The 14,595-nt window shown below is 37.3% G+C and overlaps 2 protein-coding genes across 2 annotated transcripts in view; one reads left to right on the top strand and one right to left on the bottom strand.

The window, feature by feature from the left end:
• Positions 1-1,285, top strand: part of LOC106336961 — a 3,387-nt gene extending 2,102 nt beyond the window's left edge. Inside the window, exon 2 of the mRNA XM_013775962.1 lies at positions 924-1,285. Within this exon, the coding sequence (XP_013631416.1) occupies positions 924-1,285 (362 nt within the window). The remainder of the gene's footprint in view (positions 1-923) is intronic.
• Positions 1,286-9,042: 7,757 nt separating this feature from the next.
• LOC106317268 (dihydroxy-acid dehydratase, chloroplastic) lies at positions 9,043-13,038 on the bottom strand. The gene is made up of 14 exons (XM_013755115.1): positions 12,982-13,038; positions 11,730-12,400; positions 11,562-11,633; positions 11,429-11,476; positions 11,144-11,298; positions 10,751-11,057; positions 10,604-10,673; positions 10,454-10,512; positions 10,231-10,354; positions 10,078-10,148; positions 9,894-9,995; positions 9,701-9,781; positions 9,467-9,625; positions 9,043-9,385 (listed from the first exon to the last, which is right to left on the bottom strand). Exons 2-14 carry the CDS (start codon positions 12,246-12,248, stop codon positions 9,335-9,337), a joined length of 1,818 nt encoding a protein of 605 aa, XP_013610569.1. The 5' UTR covers positions 12,249-12,400; positions 12,982-13,038; the 3' UTR covers positions 9,043-9,334.
• Positions 13,039-14,595: the final 1,557 nt, after the last annotated feature.

The following is a 14,595-nucleotide window of genomic DNA, read 5'->3' as shown; positions in this document are numbered from 1 at the left end:
GAAGTAATTGGACAATTAGCTATCTAAGGGAAATTTGGCATAAACATAAACCGGATTTTCTGTTTTTGTCGGAAACAAAACAAGATTTAAATTTCATTCAAGGTTATCAGGCTCACTTCAGTTATGACAATTTAGTTACGGTGGACCTAATTGGTACAAGAGGAGGACTTGCTTTATTTTATAATAATGAATTCCAAGTTAATATTTTATATACTAGTAATAGGATGATTGATGTGGAAGCGATGGCTCTAGGGAAACAAGTTTTTATGACTTTTGTGTATGGAGAGCCGGTACAACAGTTGAGGGATCATGTATGGGAAAGGTTAACCATGTATGGTCTTGCAAGATCAGAACTGTGGTTTATAATAGGAGATTTGAATGAGATTACTGGTAATCATGAAAAAGAAGGTGGGACGCTAAGGCACCCATCATCTTTCTTATCCTTTAATAACATGATAAGGGATGCAGGATTACTGGAATTCCCAGCCAGAGGAAATAAAATGTCCTGGCAAGGGGGAAGGAACAAAGGTTTGGTTAAGTGTCAGTTGGACCGTGCGCTGGCTAATGAGGATTGGCACGCACTTTTTCCATGTTCTTATACAGAATATTTAGGCATGGTGAGTTCTGATCATAGACCAGTGGTGGCTTATTTGGATAGTAAGATACGGAAGCGACGAGGACAATTCCGGTTTGATAAAAGGTGGATCGGACATGATGGTTTGCTGGATTCGATTGAGAGGGGTTGGGGGACACCGGCAACAGAGAATACGGGGGTTTTCGTTTCAAAAATTATTAATTGCCGACACGAGATTTTCACTTGGCGTAAAAATAATCCACCATATGGGAAGGAAAAAATCAGTGAGCTGCAACAGGCGCTGGAAGAAGTTCAAAATGATAATAGCAGAACTCAACATATGTTTTAGGAACTGTTGAGGCTAGTGATGACGGGTTTCTGAATCTATATGATGGTGAGGTGGAGGTGAGTAATGAACAGGTTCTGGAAGAACTCCCTGAGGTTAAAGAGGATGAAGAAATCAATGAGGAAACAGAGGGAAAGGAGCAACCCCCGGGTGAAGTGGAAAAGAAGAAGGTGGTGCGTAAAGGATTGTTTAAGCAAACGGCGGTGGCAGGGGCTTCCTCTAAGGCGCGCAACATCCAAGCTATCATATCTACTCGTAAGCGCGCAACCAATAACACCAAACCTGCCACTCGTCAAGGTGAAGGAGCAAAGCATCATGAGGAGAAGGGTCCTTCATACCCTACGGCCACCTCATCCAAACCCTAATTCTGATGATGATACAAGTATCAGAAGGGGGAAGCGAGCATGGAGTGTTTTCTGGTTTTCATTTTGTTGTTTTTCTTGGTTTTGTTCTAGTAAGCTCTATGAGCATAGTTATCATTTCTGTGTTGAGTTTTTGGTCAGATCACACTATAAGATCTTGATATGGAATAATAAATTTGTTTTGGTTTACTGGTTTTGCTATGGATCTGCGGTCTTCGTGTCTGGCCAGGGGTTGATACGATACGGGTTTCGTAGTGATGGCATGAGATGTCTTGTTATGTATCCTATGTGTTTGACCTCTTTAAGTCAAACACAGATACCATTGCAGTTTTTTGAGACAAAGTTTATGGATGTGGAGTATGGGTGCACATTTTCTCAGATGAGGTTAATATGGCACGTTCTGGAGGTTTTTATTGAGTGGGTTTTGTTTGGTATGGAGTGGACTCAATGGTTAATGCAACTATGGAGTGGTTATTTGGATTACGGCAACTGTATGGTTTTTCCTAAGATATGGTTGTTGCGGAACTTTAGGTTGAGACAAAGGATTTATTTTAAGTGCTTATGGGTTGTCCCGGTATGTTTTGGTTATGAGGTTTGGTTCGATGGGCTTATTACATCTCTGTGTCCAAACTTATGCTCTCTTTTTATTTATTTATTCTATTGGATATCATGGCTTTATGAATGTTTGAATGGGTATCAAGCTACGGGCTTTAGGCGGTCTAGTTATAAGTATGCCGTTTGGATAGAGGTAATATTAAGGAGACGGGTTGATGTTTTCACGAGTTACGTTGGTATCTTCATATCGGTTTATGGACAGATAGGGCCTCTTCACTCCCGGTTGACTAGCTCTGTAGAGCTTATTTTTTGGAATTTTTTATGAAAGTATTGAGTTGGAATTGTAGAGGTGCGAGAAGTAATTGGACAATTAGCTATCTAAGGGAAATTTGGCATAAACATAAACCGGATTTTCTGTTTTTGTCGGAAACAAAACAAGATTAAAATTTCATTTAAGGTTATCAGGCTCACTTCGGTTATGACAATTTAGTTACGGTGGACCCAATTGGTACAAGAGGAGGACTTGCTTTATTTTATAATAATGAATTCCAAGTTAATATTTTATATACTAGTAATAGGATGATTGATGTGGAAGCGATGGCTCTAGGGAAACAAGTTTTTATGACTTTTGTGTATGGAGAGCCGGTACAACAGTTGAGGGATCATGTATGGGAAAGGTTAACCAGGTATGGTCTTGCAATCACAAACGAAAGTAACCCACCCAGAATCGTTAGCTTCTATGACTCTATGAACCATAAAAAATTTAGAATCAAAATCTTGGGTTTTTTTAGCTCATTGTGGAGAGAAAGTGAGAGATATGTTGTGTTTAGTTCACAAGAATGGAAAAAGAAGAAGGGTAAATCGATTTTGGGAGCATTAAGAGCTTCAAATTGGTTGTTCATGGTGGTTGTGGTATTGATGACAATGGCAATCTTGTAATTACTTGAAGATGATGAGGGTGAGAGAGTAAAAATGTCATTTTCGAAAAAAAAAGAAAAAAAAAATTGATGGCATTTTCGTAAATTATATGAACTTATGGGGTGAATAGGGAAAAACCAATTTTCAAAAAAAAAGGAGGTTAGTTTTGTGTTTGACTTTAAGTTATAGGTCAATTCTGGAAAAAGCCCTATATATATATGTTAATTGCAAAATTTGCATTGAAAAATTATTGAGATCTTAATATTTTAATTTTGAAATTTGTATTGATAAATCTCACATTAAAAGTTTTGTGATTAACGGTTTAAATTTTTGTTACAACAAATATACAAATGTTTATAAAATCATATGAGTATGAAATGTCAATAATAAATATTTATATTAAAATATACTATATATATGTGTCAATATCACTAAAGTTTGATTATATACCATATAAAGTAAATAAATGATTGTTTTGATTTATTTACCAAAAACATGATTGTAAATAAACAAAATGTATTGGCTTTGGTTTATGTACTTACTCTAATGTAGACAAATTATTTTATAAATATGTGGTTTAATATGTTATTTGATTCTGACAATCCCAAAAATACACTTCTTCAAATTGAAGTGATTTTTAATATTGGGAGCACTATATATATTATTTTATATAGATTAAATATTTTAGTCTTGATTTTTATTACTAAAAAAACTTTTAATGAAATATCATGACAAAACTCCATTCACCTCCTTTTGAGTTTGTTCGAAGAACGGGAGATTTGATCAATCGTCTAATATTTGTTTCTGCCTAATATCCTATCTAGATATTTTTTTGTCATCAACTTAAATAGACTCAAACTGACTCTGTAAACCAAAACGGTAGCTCCTCATCGATGTGAACGATGAAAGACGGTTGTTTTCTGACACTGTGTGCTAGACTATACCCCTAGAATTATGCCTCCGTGGTAAATTAATGATCTCTGAGCTGGAGAATCTTTCTTGAGGGGTCTTGATATTTTTCAAATAACTTGCTAAAGCTGGATACTAGAATTTGGGTGGAATGGGATCATATCTAGGAATCCCTGAGAGTTTGGGGGGATCAAAAACACAAGTATTTGGGTTTCTCCAAGAACGTTTGGATACTAGAGTCAACATATGGACTTTTAAATTCTTCACAAAAGGGGGGAAAAGAAGTGATTATAAAGTCAGTGGTTACGGCTTTGCCAAACCATGTAATGTCCTGTTTTCGTATTCCGAAGACGGTAATGAAGAAACTAATGAGTGCCGTGGCACAGTTTTGGTGGAGTTCATGGGGGTAATACGAGAAGTAGGCACTGGAAATCATGTGATAAATTATGTAGCCCCAAGGAGGAAGGAGGTTTAGGATTCAAAGATCTCACAGACTTTAATACAACTATGTTGGGGAACTTTGGAGATTGATAGAGAAACCAAATACTTTATTCTCTCGTGTTTTCAAAGGACAATATTTCAGGAATACATCACCTCTGGAACCAATTAGATCATACTCATCATCCTATGACTAGCACAGTATTGTCTCTGCTAGATCTCTGGTTAGCAAATGACTAATCAAAAGGGTGGGATCATGATCATCTATTTCAGTATGGAATGATCCTTGGCTTCCACCCACCCGCCTGAGACCAGCAAACAAAAATCAACACAACCTTTTCCCGGATCTCACGGTGGATTCTCTTATTGATGAAACATCAAGAACATGGAATTCACAGGTTATCAGGACTTTAGTGGACCCGAATGATGCGCAGATAATTGAGAGTATACCGTTAAGCCGGTTTCGGACAGCGGATCGGGATGGCTGGCATTTTACAATGAATGGGAGATATACAGTTAAATCAGGATATGAGGTGGAACGAGTGTATCCAGACAAAGTTAGGCCACCACCAGAGTATGGCCCATCAGTTTCTTTATTGAAAGCACAATGTTGGAAAGTGCGCTGCCCACCAAAGTTAAAACATTTTCTTTGGCAATTAGTTACAGGTTGCATAGCGGTAAAGAAAAATCTAAGGTCTCGAGGTATTCAAGGGGATACGATCTATGCACGATGTGGAGCACCTGAGGAGTCCATCAATCATGTTTTTTTTGAATGCCCTCCGACAATCCAGGTTTGGGCATTGTCACGGATTCCGTCAAACCCATATCTTTTTCCCCTGCAATCACTATTTGCAAATATGGATCATTTATTTTGGAGTGTGTCCCCACCAATGGACGATAATCATTTTGCATGGATCCTATGGTATATATGGAAAGGAAGGAACAATAAGGTCTTTAGCAATTTGGATATTGATCCCCGCGATACCCTCAAGTTGGCGGAAACAGAATCGGCCCTCTGGGCTGAGGCGCAAATTAAAAATGAACAGGGATCTGATCAGACCCGATTGGTAGTGAATGCGACATTGCCCACTATCTCCGGTAGATGGTGTTTCACGGATGGTTCATGGAAGGAAAATGATCGGTTTTCGGGACAAGGATGGTGTAGTACTCTAGAAGGTTTTGACAGTTTGATGGGAGCAAGGAATACTAGAGCGGGCCAATCCCCACTATACTCGGAGATGGAGGCGCTCATATGGGCAATGGAATGTATGAGGAACTTAAGACAATATAATGTTACTTTTGCGACGGATTGTTCTCAGTTGGTGAAGATGGTTTCTGAATCCGAAGAATGGCTCGCATTTGCAAGTTATTTGGAAGATATCAAGATCCTGCAAAGAAGTTTCCACAGCTCAGAGCTCATCCATATACGAAGGACGCTAAACACAAGGGCGGATAGTCTAGCACGCAGTGCAAGAAAGCAACCCTCGTTTATAGTCCACATGGATGCAGAGCTACCATTTTGGTTCACAGAGTCTATATGATTCTGTTTGTTTGATGACAAAAAAAAAAGATTAATAGAATTAAAAGCACTTACCTTATTGGTGTTCAGCATGTTGACCCCTCCCTTTTTCCTCTTCATTGCAGATCAAAAAATGTATGTTGTTTATTAACTGCATGCAACACATTTATTATTCTATGATTGTTTTTTGATCTGCAAATAAGTAAGTGAATGGAAAGATAAATGCAGTACATTCTAGATTTATAGTTAACTGCATTTATTATGCATTGTATTCTGCATTACATTCAAACCCTTAATATAAGATATTTATTGGTGGATTCACGATATCCTATTTGGGACCTCTAAAAGAAGCTTTTGAAAAACACATACACGTGTTTGTTAGTCATATGATCAAATGATAAAATAAAAACCAATAATGTGAAAACTTTTTTTTTTGTACCTGATATAATGTGAAAATTTTCCAGAATGAAAAATGAGGAACATGAAGGGTGGTCGCCATTATAAAAGCCTAAACTATCTAAATATTTGATGTATGGCATCTCGAAGTTCCAACTAATAAGAATCCTAATGAACATAAATATAGGATAAAAGCCTAGTAGAAATTACTTATTTTTCCAAAACTCCGTTATAAATTCAATCTATAAAAATTCCGATCACCAAATCATATATATAAGATCCAGACATCCAGTTATATGAGTTGAAAAAGCACTATCTCGGTAAAAAGTTCTATCCAAGGGGTGCTTTGTTTTGCCTTCAATACTTGGTTAGCAATTTGGGATAGGCTTGCAACTGGAGTTAGAATGACACAGTGGGGAGTAGTACAAGGCTGTGTGTTTTGTGGAGAGCCAAATGAGTCTAGAGACCATCTCTTTTTAGCATGTCCATACACCTTCACTGTATGGTTGGCAGTTGTGGTAGACTTGCTGGGAGTAAATGCTGATCCAAATTGGGAGATGACACTAAACCGGCTGGTGGAGCACAATTATGATAAACTGACATTCATATTACTGAGGTTGGTGTTTCAAACCTCTATATACTATCTTTGGAATGAGAGAAATGATAGGAGGCATACTGGGAAGTTGAAACTGGTCTCCAGTTGACTACCCTTATTGAGAAAACTGTCAGAAATAGGATTATATCACTTGGTACTTTGAGAAACCCATGCTTCTAGGACTGCTTCAAAGATGGTTCAGAGAATACTAGCTCATTGGTATAGGCTTAGAAGCATAGCTTCATTCTTATGATTCTTTGTACATAAACCTTCATTTTTCATTAATATAGATTTAACATTTTATCAAAAAAAAAGAAGTTCTATCCAATACCTCCTCGACAAAGTTTAGTGATATCCTTTTAGGCTCATGTTATCAACGTCGTATTGAGCCCACTTGCCTGTAAAACATGTATTAAGAGAGGTGTCTTTAAGTTTAAAGTAACAAAAACTGTGAGCTAATCAACTTTGGAGTCACGGCTGGACCGGTATGACCGGCCTGTCCGGTCCAGTTTTTAAAACACTGATTATAATTATTAATTGAGAAACATTTATTAAATAATAACTTGATTATTATGTTGAGGTGTCTATACACCACATATTTTCACACATTTCTTATTAAATGTTTTTAAATTACTCGAAAAATTACACCTACTGTTATTGTATATTTTTTGTGGACGACTAGTTATGTTTATGCTTTCATTAAACAAAAGATATGGAACTATTTAAGAGAAAATTTGGATATATTCATATATAAGATTTTTTTTCAGAAAAAAATATTTTAAAATTTTAAAAACTACACTTTTTATATAAGTAAAATGACTAAATTATCCAAGTTAAATATTAATAATTTGCAATATTTTATATATAAACTAACAAATTCAACCAGAAGAGTCTTCTATTCCCTTTTTGAATAATATTCAAAGTTTTTAAAAATGCTTCTTATGGTCTTCTACTTCTTTTAGTTTTTCTTTTTTCTTCTTACTCGCATTTTTTGATTTCTCCATTTTTATGTATCATATTTTTTCTTCCATCGTATTCACCAATTTGTGTGGTAATTGTATCTTCTATTCTTTGTGTTCAAATCTCATCAACATTTTATGATTTCAAAGCTACGTTACTCAACTCAGTTCTCTCATGATTTTAAAAATAAATCAATTGTTTCTAATTGTGTGTATTTTATTTTAACATGTCTTGTCGATTGTTTTAATCTTGCTAAAGACATAAATTTTTAACTATATCATATATTAACAATCACGATAGAAGATGAAAGCATAGCTGAAAACAATGAAAGTTTGGAGGTATAGATATTTTCAAACTCAATGAAATTACTCAAAAATTACTCAAAAATTGCTCAAAATAGAATTTAGAATCATAATTTGAATAACAGTGGTTTATGTTTAGATTTTAGTTCCATTAACATACATGATTGAATAACACTCCTAAGACTTTTCAATTACAATCCATTCTTCATTCAATCAAAATATGGTACACATTTAAGACCCGATTTAAAGTCTTGCCTCTGTACCGGTTTGGACTATGTTTTGCAACGGGAGGAAATTAGGGTTTGCTGTGAGGAGGAGCGCCAACGAGGAGAGGAGAGTGATGTTAAAGAAGTTGGAGTGGATGACTGTTGGTGCGGGCGTGTTGCCATCTGGATCCAGGTCGGGTGAATAAGATCCTGATGAGGTTATGTATATGAGGTCCATTATGAGCATGTTGTTGGTAGCTCTGACTCTGAGTCGTTAACCATAGGAGCTGAACAAAGAGTTATTGAGAAAACTTGAAGTGCAGGCACAACGGTTAGAGCTCAGAATATGGCAATAGACAATGATTCACCCGCAAAGCAGCCGGATTCTCATGTTGTTCAAGAGAGACAACCAATTGCAGAAGGACAAGCAAGCTTCTCTAATGCGCACGACTTGCTCAGCTTGCCCTTTCTTGCCCTTCTTGCTATCCTGACACAGCCATGAACCACTATTGTGGTTTCGTCTCCTTTCATCTTGGAAGAATTCGTTTGGCTATTTGATCCCAAAAGAAAATTGAGGGCTTGATTAGGCTTGAGCAAAATCAAGAAGACAGCATATAGTGAGTGATACCAGACGCCTTGAAAAGAATAATTCCAACACGAAAGTTTGAAGAGAAGAGAGTGCCATTTTTGTTGTATATTTACTTGATTTTTTTTTGTAATTTATTTATTATATAGCCAAGGTGTGTTAGAAACATGCAATGTAATAGAGTGGTGTATATTTCCCCATATGATGTTAGTAGCGGTTCACATATTAAAATGGAAGTGTTAAAACATACCCACACAAAGTGAAAGCCATAAATAAATATGAAATATTTAGATCTCTTGGATAATGGCTAAACCGGTTATGGACCGTCTATTTCAAAATCTATTTCAGGTAACCTTCAGTAAAATCCATGTTTCTAATACCACCCATACTCAAATTGGTTATAACTTTGATCAATTATTCATAACCGAAATTAATAAGTCATTCGGTTTGATACAGATCGAACCGGTACTAGAAATTTGGTCTGTTTCGTCTCAGCAAATCTGCTTTTATTTGCAACACCGCAATCAAAACTTACAGAATAAAAAACTCTCTAAACAGCTAATGATGATAAGTCTTGAGATAAATCCAAAAGCTAACAATGATACTAAAGAATGCAATAGCAAGCCTTAAGAGTTTTTCCCCTCGAGAACAAAACACTACTTTCTCGCTTACTCATCAGTCACGCATCCAGCTGAAGCCGATTGCACGTTCTTGATGTACTGTTTTCAGAATAGTATCATCCAGTTAGCAAAATGATAAAAGAGACATACAATACAAAGTGGTGGTTTTCACTAATATACCTTGTATAGAACTCCGCGGTTAACCTTGTATGCAGGAGCAGTCCATTTCTTTCTACGCTCATTCATTTCTTCGGGTGAGACTTGTGTGTCTATTCTCTTCTTTCCTATGTCAATTGTGATTATGTCTCCGTTCTTTACCAGACCTATTGGACCACCCTCCTGGACATCCCAAGAAAGCTTTCAACATTACCATCTTCACATTTATTTAAGATTGCGAAAAGCAGAGAGACAGACCTGAGCTTCAGGGCAAATGTGGCCAACAACAAAACCGTGTGAGCCACCAGAGAACCTACCATCAGTCAGCAATGCACATTCCTACAAAATAAAGCATTGCCATATCTCAGTTACTCAGATCATAACAAAGAAAAACGAGTTTCTATATAACTTAGAAAAGAGAAACTGAGAAAAAAAAGAAAGGTAGTAGTACCTTTCCAAGACCGGCACCCATTATCGCACTAGTTGGTGTCAACATCTCAGGCATGCCTGGACCTCCTTTAGGACCCTCTCCTCTGATAACAACTACTGTTCCCTGTAACAAAACGATATATAATATACATCTCAGGCAGCAGATAGTAGAAAGTAAACTAGTCCATTATCAGAAAGGCAATTACTTTAAAGCTCATCGGGTCTGCTGATATAGCAGCCAGCATAGATTCCTCTCCTTCAAATACAAGTGCGGGGCCTTAAAAACAAAACAGTTCCATTGTATAAGCCCTCTAAAGTTGATAGAAGTATTTTAACTAGAAAGAGCAAATGAACATTACCAGAGAAATATAACCCTTCTTTGCCAGTTATCTTTGCTACAGAACCGTCTGGTGCAAGGTCCCCTCTCAAGATTTGGATGTGTCCAGTCTCTTTGATTGGGTTTGACACAGGTCTAATTATAACCTGGTGGACATTGTAAGAAATAAATCAAGCATCCATTATAATCAAGAAGAATCAGTTCATGGATTCTGTCTGATGAAATAACCAGTAACATAGCTTTACCTGATTTTCTGGTAAGCGAGGGACGTTTTCTAAATTTTGAGCCAAAGTCTGCCCTGTGACTGGTAGCAGAAGACACAAAAGATCAGTTAGGTAATCAGTTTTACAAGCAATCCAAAATGTTAATATCAAGTTGTTTTCTACAAAGTTAACCTGTGATACAATCCCCATCCATAAAACCAGCTTCTAATAGATAACGAAGAACAGCTGGTGTGCCACCAATCTGTAGATCAAAACAACACCAACAAAATGATCAAATAGCATACAAATTGACTTATAAGCAAAACGCCAAATACGCACCTTATGTATATCTTCCATAACATATTTCCCACTTGGTTTAAGGTCTGCTAGAAACGGAACCGCATCGCTGACCTTCTGGAAATCGTCAAGGGTCAACTCCAAACCCACAGACCTGGCAATAGCAATAAGATGCAATACAGCGTTGGTGGATCCCCCAAGAGCCATGACAGTAACCATCGCATTACGAAGTGATTTTGGAGTGATAATGTCACGGGGCTTCAAGTCCATCTTTAGCAATTCTACAAGGTACTTTCCAGCTAACCGGCACTCGTCCAGTTTCAACGGGTCTTCAGCAGGTATCGAAGAGCTTCAAAAAATGAAGAAAAAAACAGATCAAGATTTCCATTTGAAGCATAAATATAGGAGAAGAATGTATGTGTGGTAAGAAGTAACCTGTAAGGAAGAGACATTCCCATAGCTTCAATTGCAGAAGCCATGGTATTAGCTGTGTACATGCCACCACAAGCTCCAGCTCCAGGACAAGCATTATGAAGGACAGTCTTTCTCTGTTCATCACTTATAGAGCCACCAACAAATTCTCCATAACTCTGAAAATACAAAAAGAAAAAAAAACATAAAGAAACACAAAGTTATCAAGATTTTGGTTACCTTATCAGATAATTGGAAGCGCTTAAGATACAAGGAAACATAAAAACACTAAACATAGAAAAAAGATACCTGGAAAGCAGATACTATGTCATATGTCTTTTCTTGAAAGTGTCCAGGCTGCAATTAAAATCAAAAAGTGAACAAATGAAACCAACTAATCACAATTGTTTTTATCAATTAGGAAACTTGATAAAGATAGTACCTTGATGGTTCCACCATAAACCATAATCCCAGGTCTGTTAAGCCTTCCCATGGCCATAATTGTTCCAGGCATCTAGACACAATAAGAGCAAACCAATCACATAACAACCATAAAAGATGAAAACAACAACAACGCAAGAGAAAGAAAAAAAAAAAAAAAAAGGCTCACATTTTTATCACAACCAGGGATAGAGATGTTGCCATCATACCACTGAGCACTCATCACAGTCTCAATACTATCAGCAATCAAATCTCTAGACTGCAAACTGAAACACATCCCCCTCGTCCCCATCGAGATCGCATCACTCACCCCGATCGTATTGAACCTAAACCCAACCATCCCAGCTCCCTCCACTCCCTCCTTCACCGCCTCCGACAGCTTCAGCAGATGCATATTGCACGTGTTCCCTTCGTACCAAACCGACGATATCCCGATCTGGGGTTTCAGCAGATCGTCGTCGGATAGGCCCACGCCGTGGAGGATGGCTTGTGACCCGCCTTGGGACTTGGGCTCCGTGATTCTCGAGCTGTACTTGTTGAGCTTCTTGGAGTCTGTGAGGGGAGGAGGAGAGGGGTCGGCGGTTACGGGTTGGACGGAGCAGTAGATGGTTGAACGGCGGCGGCGAGGTTCGTGGACATTGTGTGAAGGGAAGAGAGTGGCGCGTGGTGAGAGGATTGTGGCGTGCATTGCGGCGCGTGGAGGAGAATGGTCGGAAGGGTTTAAGAAAGGGGGAGGAGGGTTGAAGTGAAGTTTGAAACTTTGCGGATTGCGGCGAGGTGGAGTGTGGTGGAGGCACGTTTAGTTGTGAAGTAATAAGACGAAGAGATATCTAATGCTACCTAGGCCTCATGTTTGTATAGAGTAACTAATGAATCATTGTATATATAATTCAGGTTATCTTCACATAATGATTGAAAATATTGTCGTTCAACTAGGTAGTAAATCCTTAAAATTATTGTCTATTTTTTTATATTAATTTTGAAAGATGAGATACATTATATTATTTTTTCCTCTAACTAATCTACTTATTGGCTAATTAGTCCATTAACCAAGAAATAAATACCAGAGCTTGAATTTTGTGCTTTTCATTGTATATACTAGTAGGAAGCAAAATAATAATGGATTATGGTTATCACAGTTTCCATTAGGCCTGAGACTTTTATCCGAGATCCGGATTCGATCCGAGATTCGATCCGGATCCGATCCGAAAATCCGGATATCCGGAGGGGCCGAATCCGGATCCGGATAATAAAATGTTGGATCCGTCAAAGCCGGATCCGGATCCGGCTTTGACGGATCCAACATTTTATTATCCGGATCCGGATTCGGCCCCTCCGGATATCCGGATTTTCGGATCGGATCCGGATCGAATCTCGGATCGAATCCGGATCTCGGATAAAAGTCTCAGGCCTAATGCTACCAACTATTCAGATACGACAAAAAGAAGTGAGAAAATAGGGATTTTTGGGAGATTGTTTATTATTGGAAGCGACGCCATTTGAATAATTTAGGAAATATAAATCCCGGTTCCGGTTTAGATGATTTGTCCTAATTGAAAAATGTATTGAAAATAACGGATTTATATATTTTTTGGTTTTGGATGACCAACACTGTAAGTCTGTAACTGAAATTAAACTAAAGAACAAAGGAGAAAAAAAACGATCATTTAGATACCAAACTGACTCCATTTTGTCAAAATCATCACAAATTCTTCATTGAACTAAAAACCATACAAATTTCAAATTTGTGTTGACTTAAAGCTAGCTCTATGATACAAAGTTGTTAGTCACCGTTAACATCTAAAATCACCACGTTTAAAAAATATTTCAATGTCTCAGCCACTATGCTCTACTACCGCATTATTTCTCCTGAAGTTCTTTATGTGCTAGTGGAGGCAGAAACAATGTCGTTTGGTCGCTTAAAGCTAGCTCTATGATACAAATATAAAATATATTGCAAATGCACAGTGAACCACAATAGTATCTCAGGGGTTGAATCCACAAGAAACAAGACTACCCTACAAATCTTCGAGAGAAGTGTTAAGCTGGAACAAAAAAAGGTTTTTGTGTGTTTTCAACTTGTCAGAAACTAAATAACAGAAAGTAAAATCACTACAAGAAAACGGGGATTTCCCTACTGAATTTAGTGACTACAGCTGCAGTCGCTAAATATACTAACCGAATACCTACTATTTAGCTACTGATTTGCGACCAATACAAATCCGTTACTAGTTGGTCGCTAATTTACGACTACTAAATTTAGTCCTTATTCAGTCGCTACTTTACGACTATTTAGCTACTTATACTAGGTCGCTATATTTTTGTCGGCCATCAGTCGCAAAATACCGTTACAAAACACGTGGAAATCGTTACTGAGTTTAGTATACCGGTTTTTGACGACTGATTGTAGTTGTCGCCAAATCAGTAGCAAAAGAGTGGCAAAATAGTAGCAAAACAGTCGGTAAATATTCTATATATAGATGAAAACTGACACATTTCTTATCTCATCACCCGTGTAATAAGAATCATATCCTTAAAAAAATTCGAGAAAAAAAAATCGTGAACAACAATGACGAGCAATTATAACAAGTATATAAATTTTCGTGCTTGGATGTACAAGAGGATTGATGAAGAAACGGGGAATTTCTCGAGAGAGTTTGTCGCGGGGGTAGAAGAATTCATGACGTTTGCAAATAGTCAGGAATTAACGCAGAGCAATGGTGGTAAGTTCTTTTGCCCTTGTAGTATTTGCAGAAACGAAAAATTTCTCTCGGGGCAAAAAATCTTGAAACATATATATAGTAGAGGATTTATGGAAGATTATTATGTTTGGTACAACCATGGAGAAGAAATCGACATGGGATTAGGAACGAGTTATGTTGATCCGACGCATTTAAGTGGTAGTGAAGAAGTTGGTAATTTAGTAGAAGATAGATATGTGGAAATGGTGAATGATGCATTTCGTGATAATTTGAATTATGATAATTATCAACAGGATGATAGTTATCAAAATGTTGTAGATCCGGTTTCGAACC

This window comes from Brassica oleracea, chromosome C1 (assembly GCF_000695525.1).
Source record: "Brassica oleracea var. oleracea cultivar TO1000 chromosome C1, BOL, whole genome shotgun sequence".
Taxonomy (NCBI): Eukaryota; Viridiplantae; Streptophyta; class Magnoliopsida; order Brassicales; family Brassicaceae; genus Brassica; species Brassica oleracea.
Note: the sequence above shows the minus strand (reverse complement) of the source record. Positions and strands in the feature narration are given on the sequence as shown.

What these genes read in the sequence shown, in the direction of transcription:
- LOC106317268 (XM_013755115.1), bottom strand. Translation starts at nt 12,248, where the DNA reads ATGCACGCCACAATCCTCTCACCACGCGCCACTCTCTTCCCTTCACAC. An exon ending in TTTATGGTGGAACCATCAAG is followed by an intron (nt 11,477 to 11,561) that starts GTACTATCTTTA and finishes TTTTAATTGCAG; the next exon opens with CCTGGACACTTTCAAGAAAA. An exon ending in TGGGTGCCGGTCTTGGAAAG is followed by an intron (nt 9,782 to 9,893) that starts GTACTACTACCT and finishes TTTATTTTGTAG; the next exon opens with GAATGTGCATTGCTGACTGA.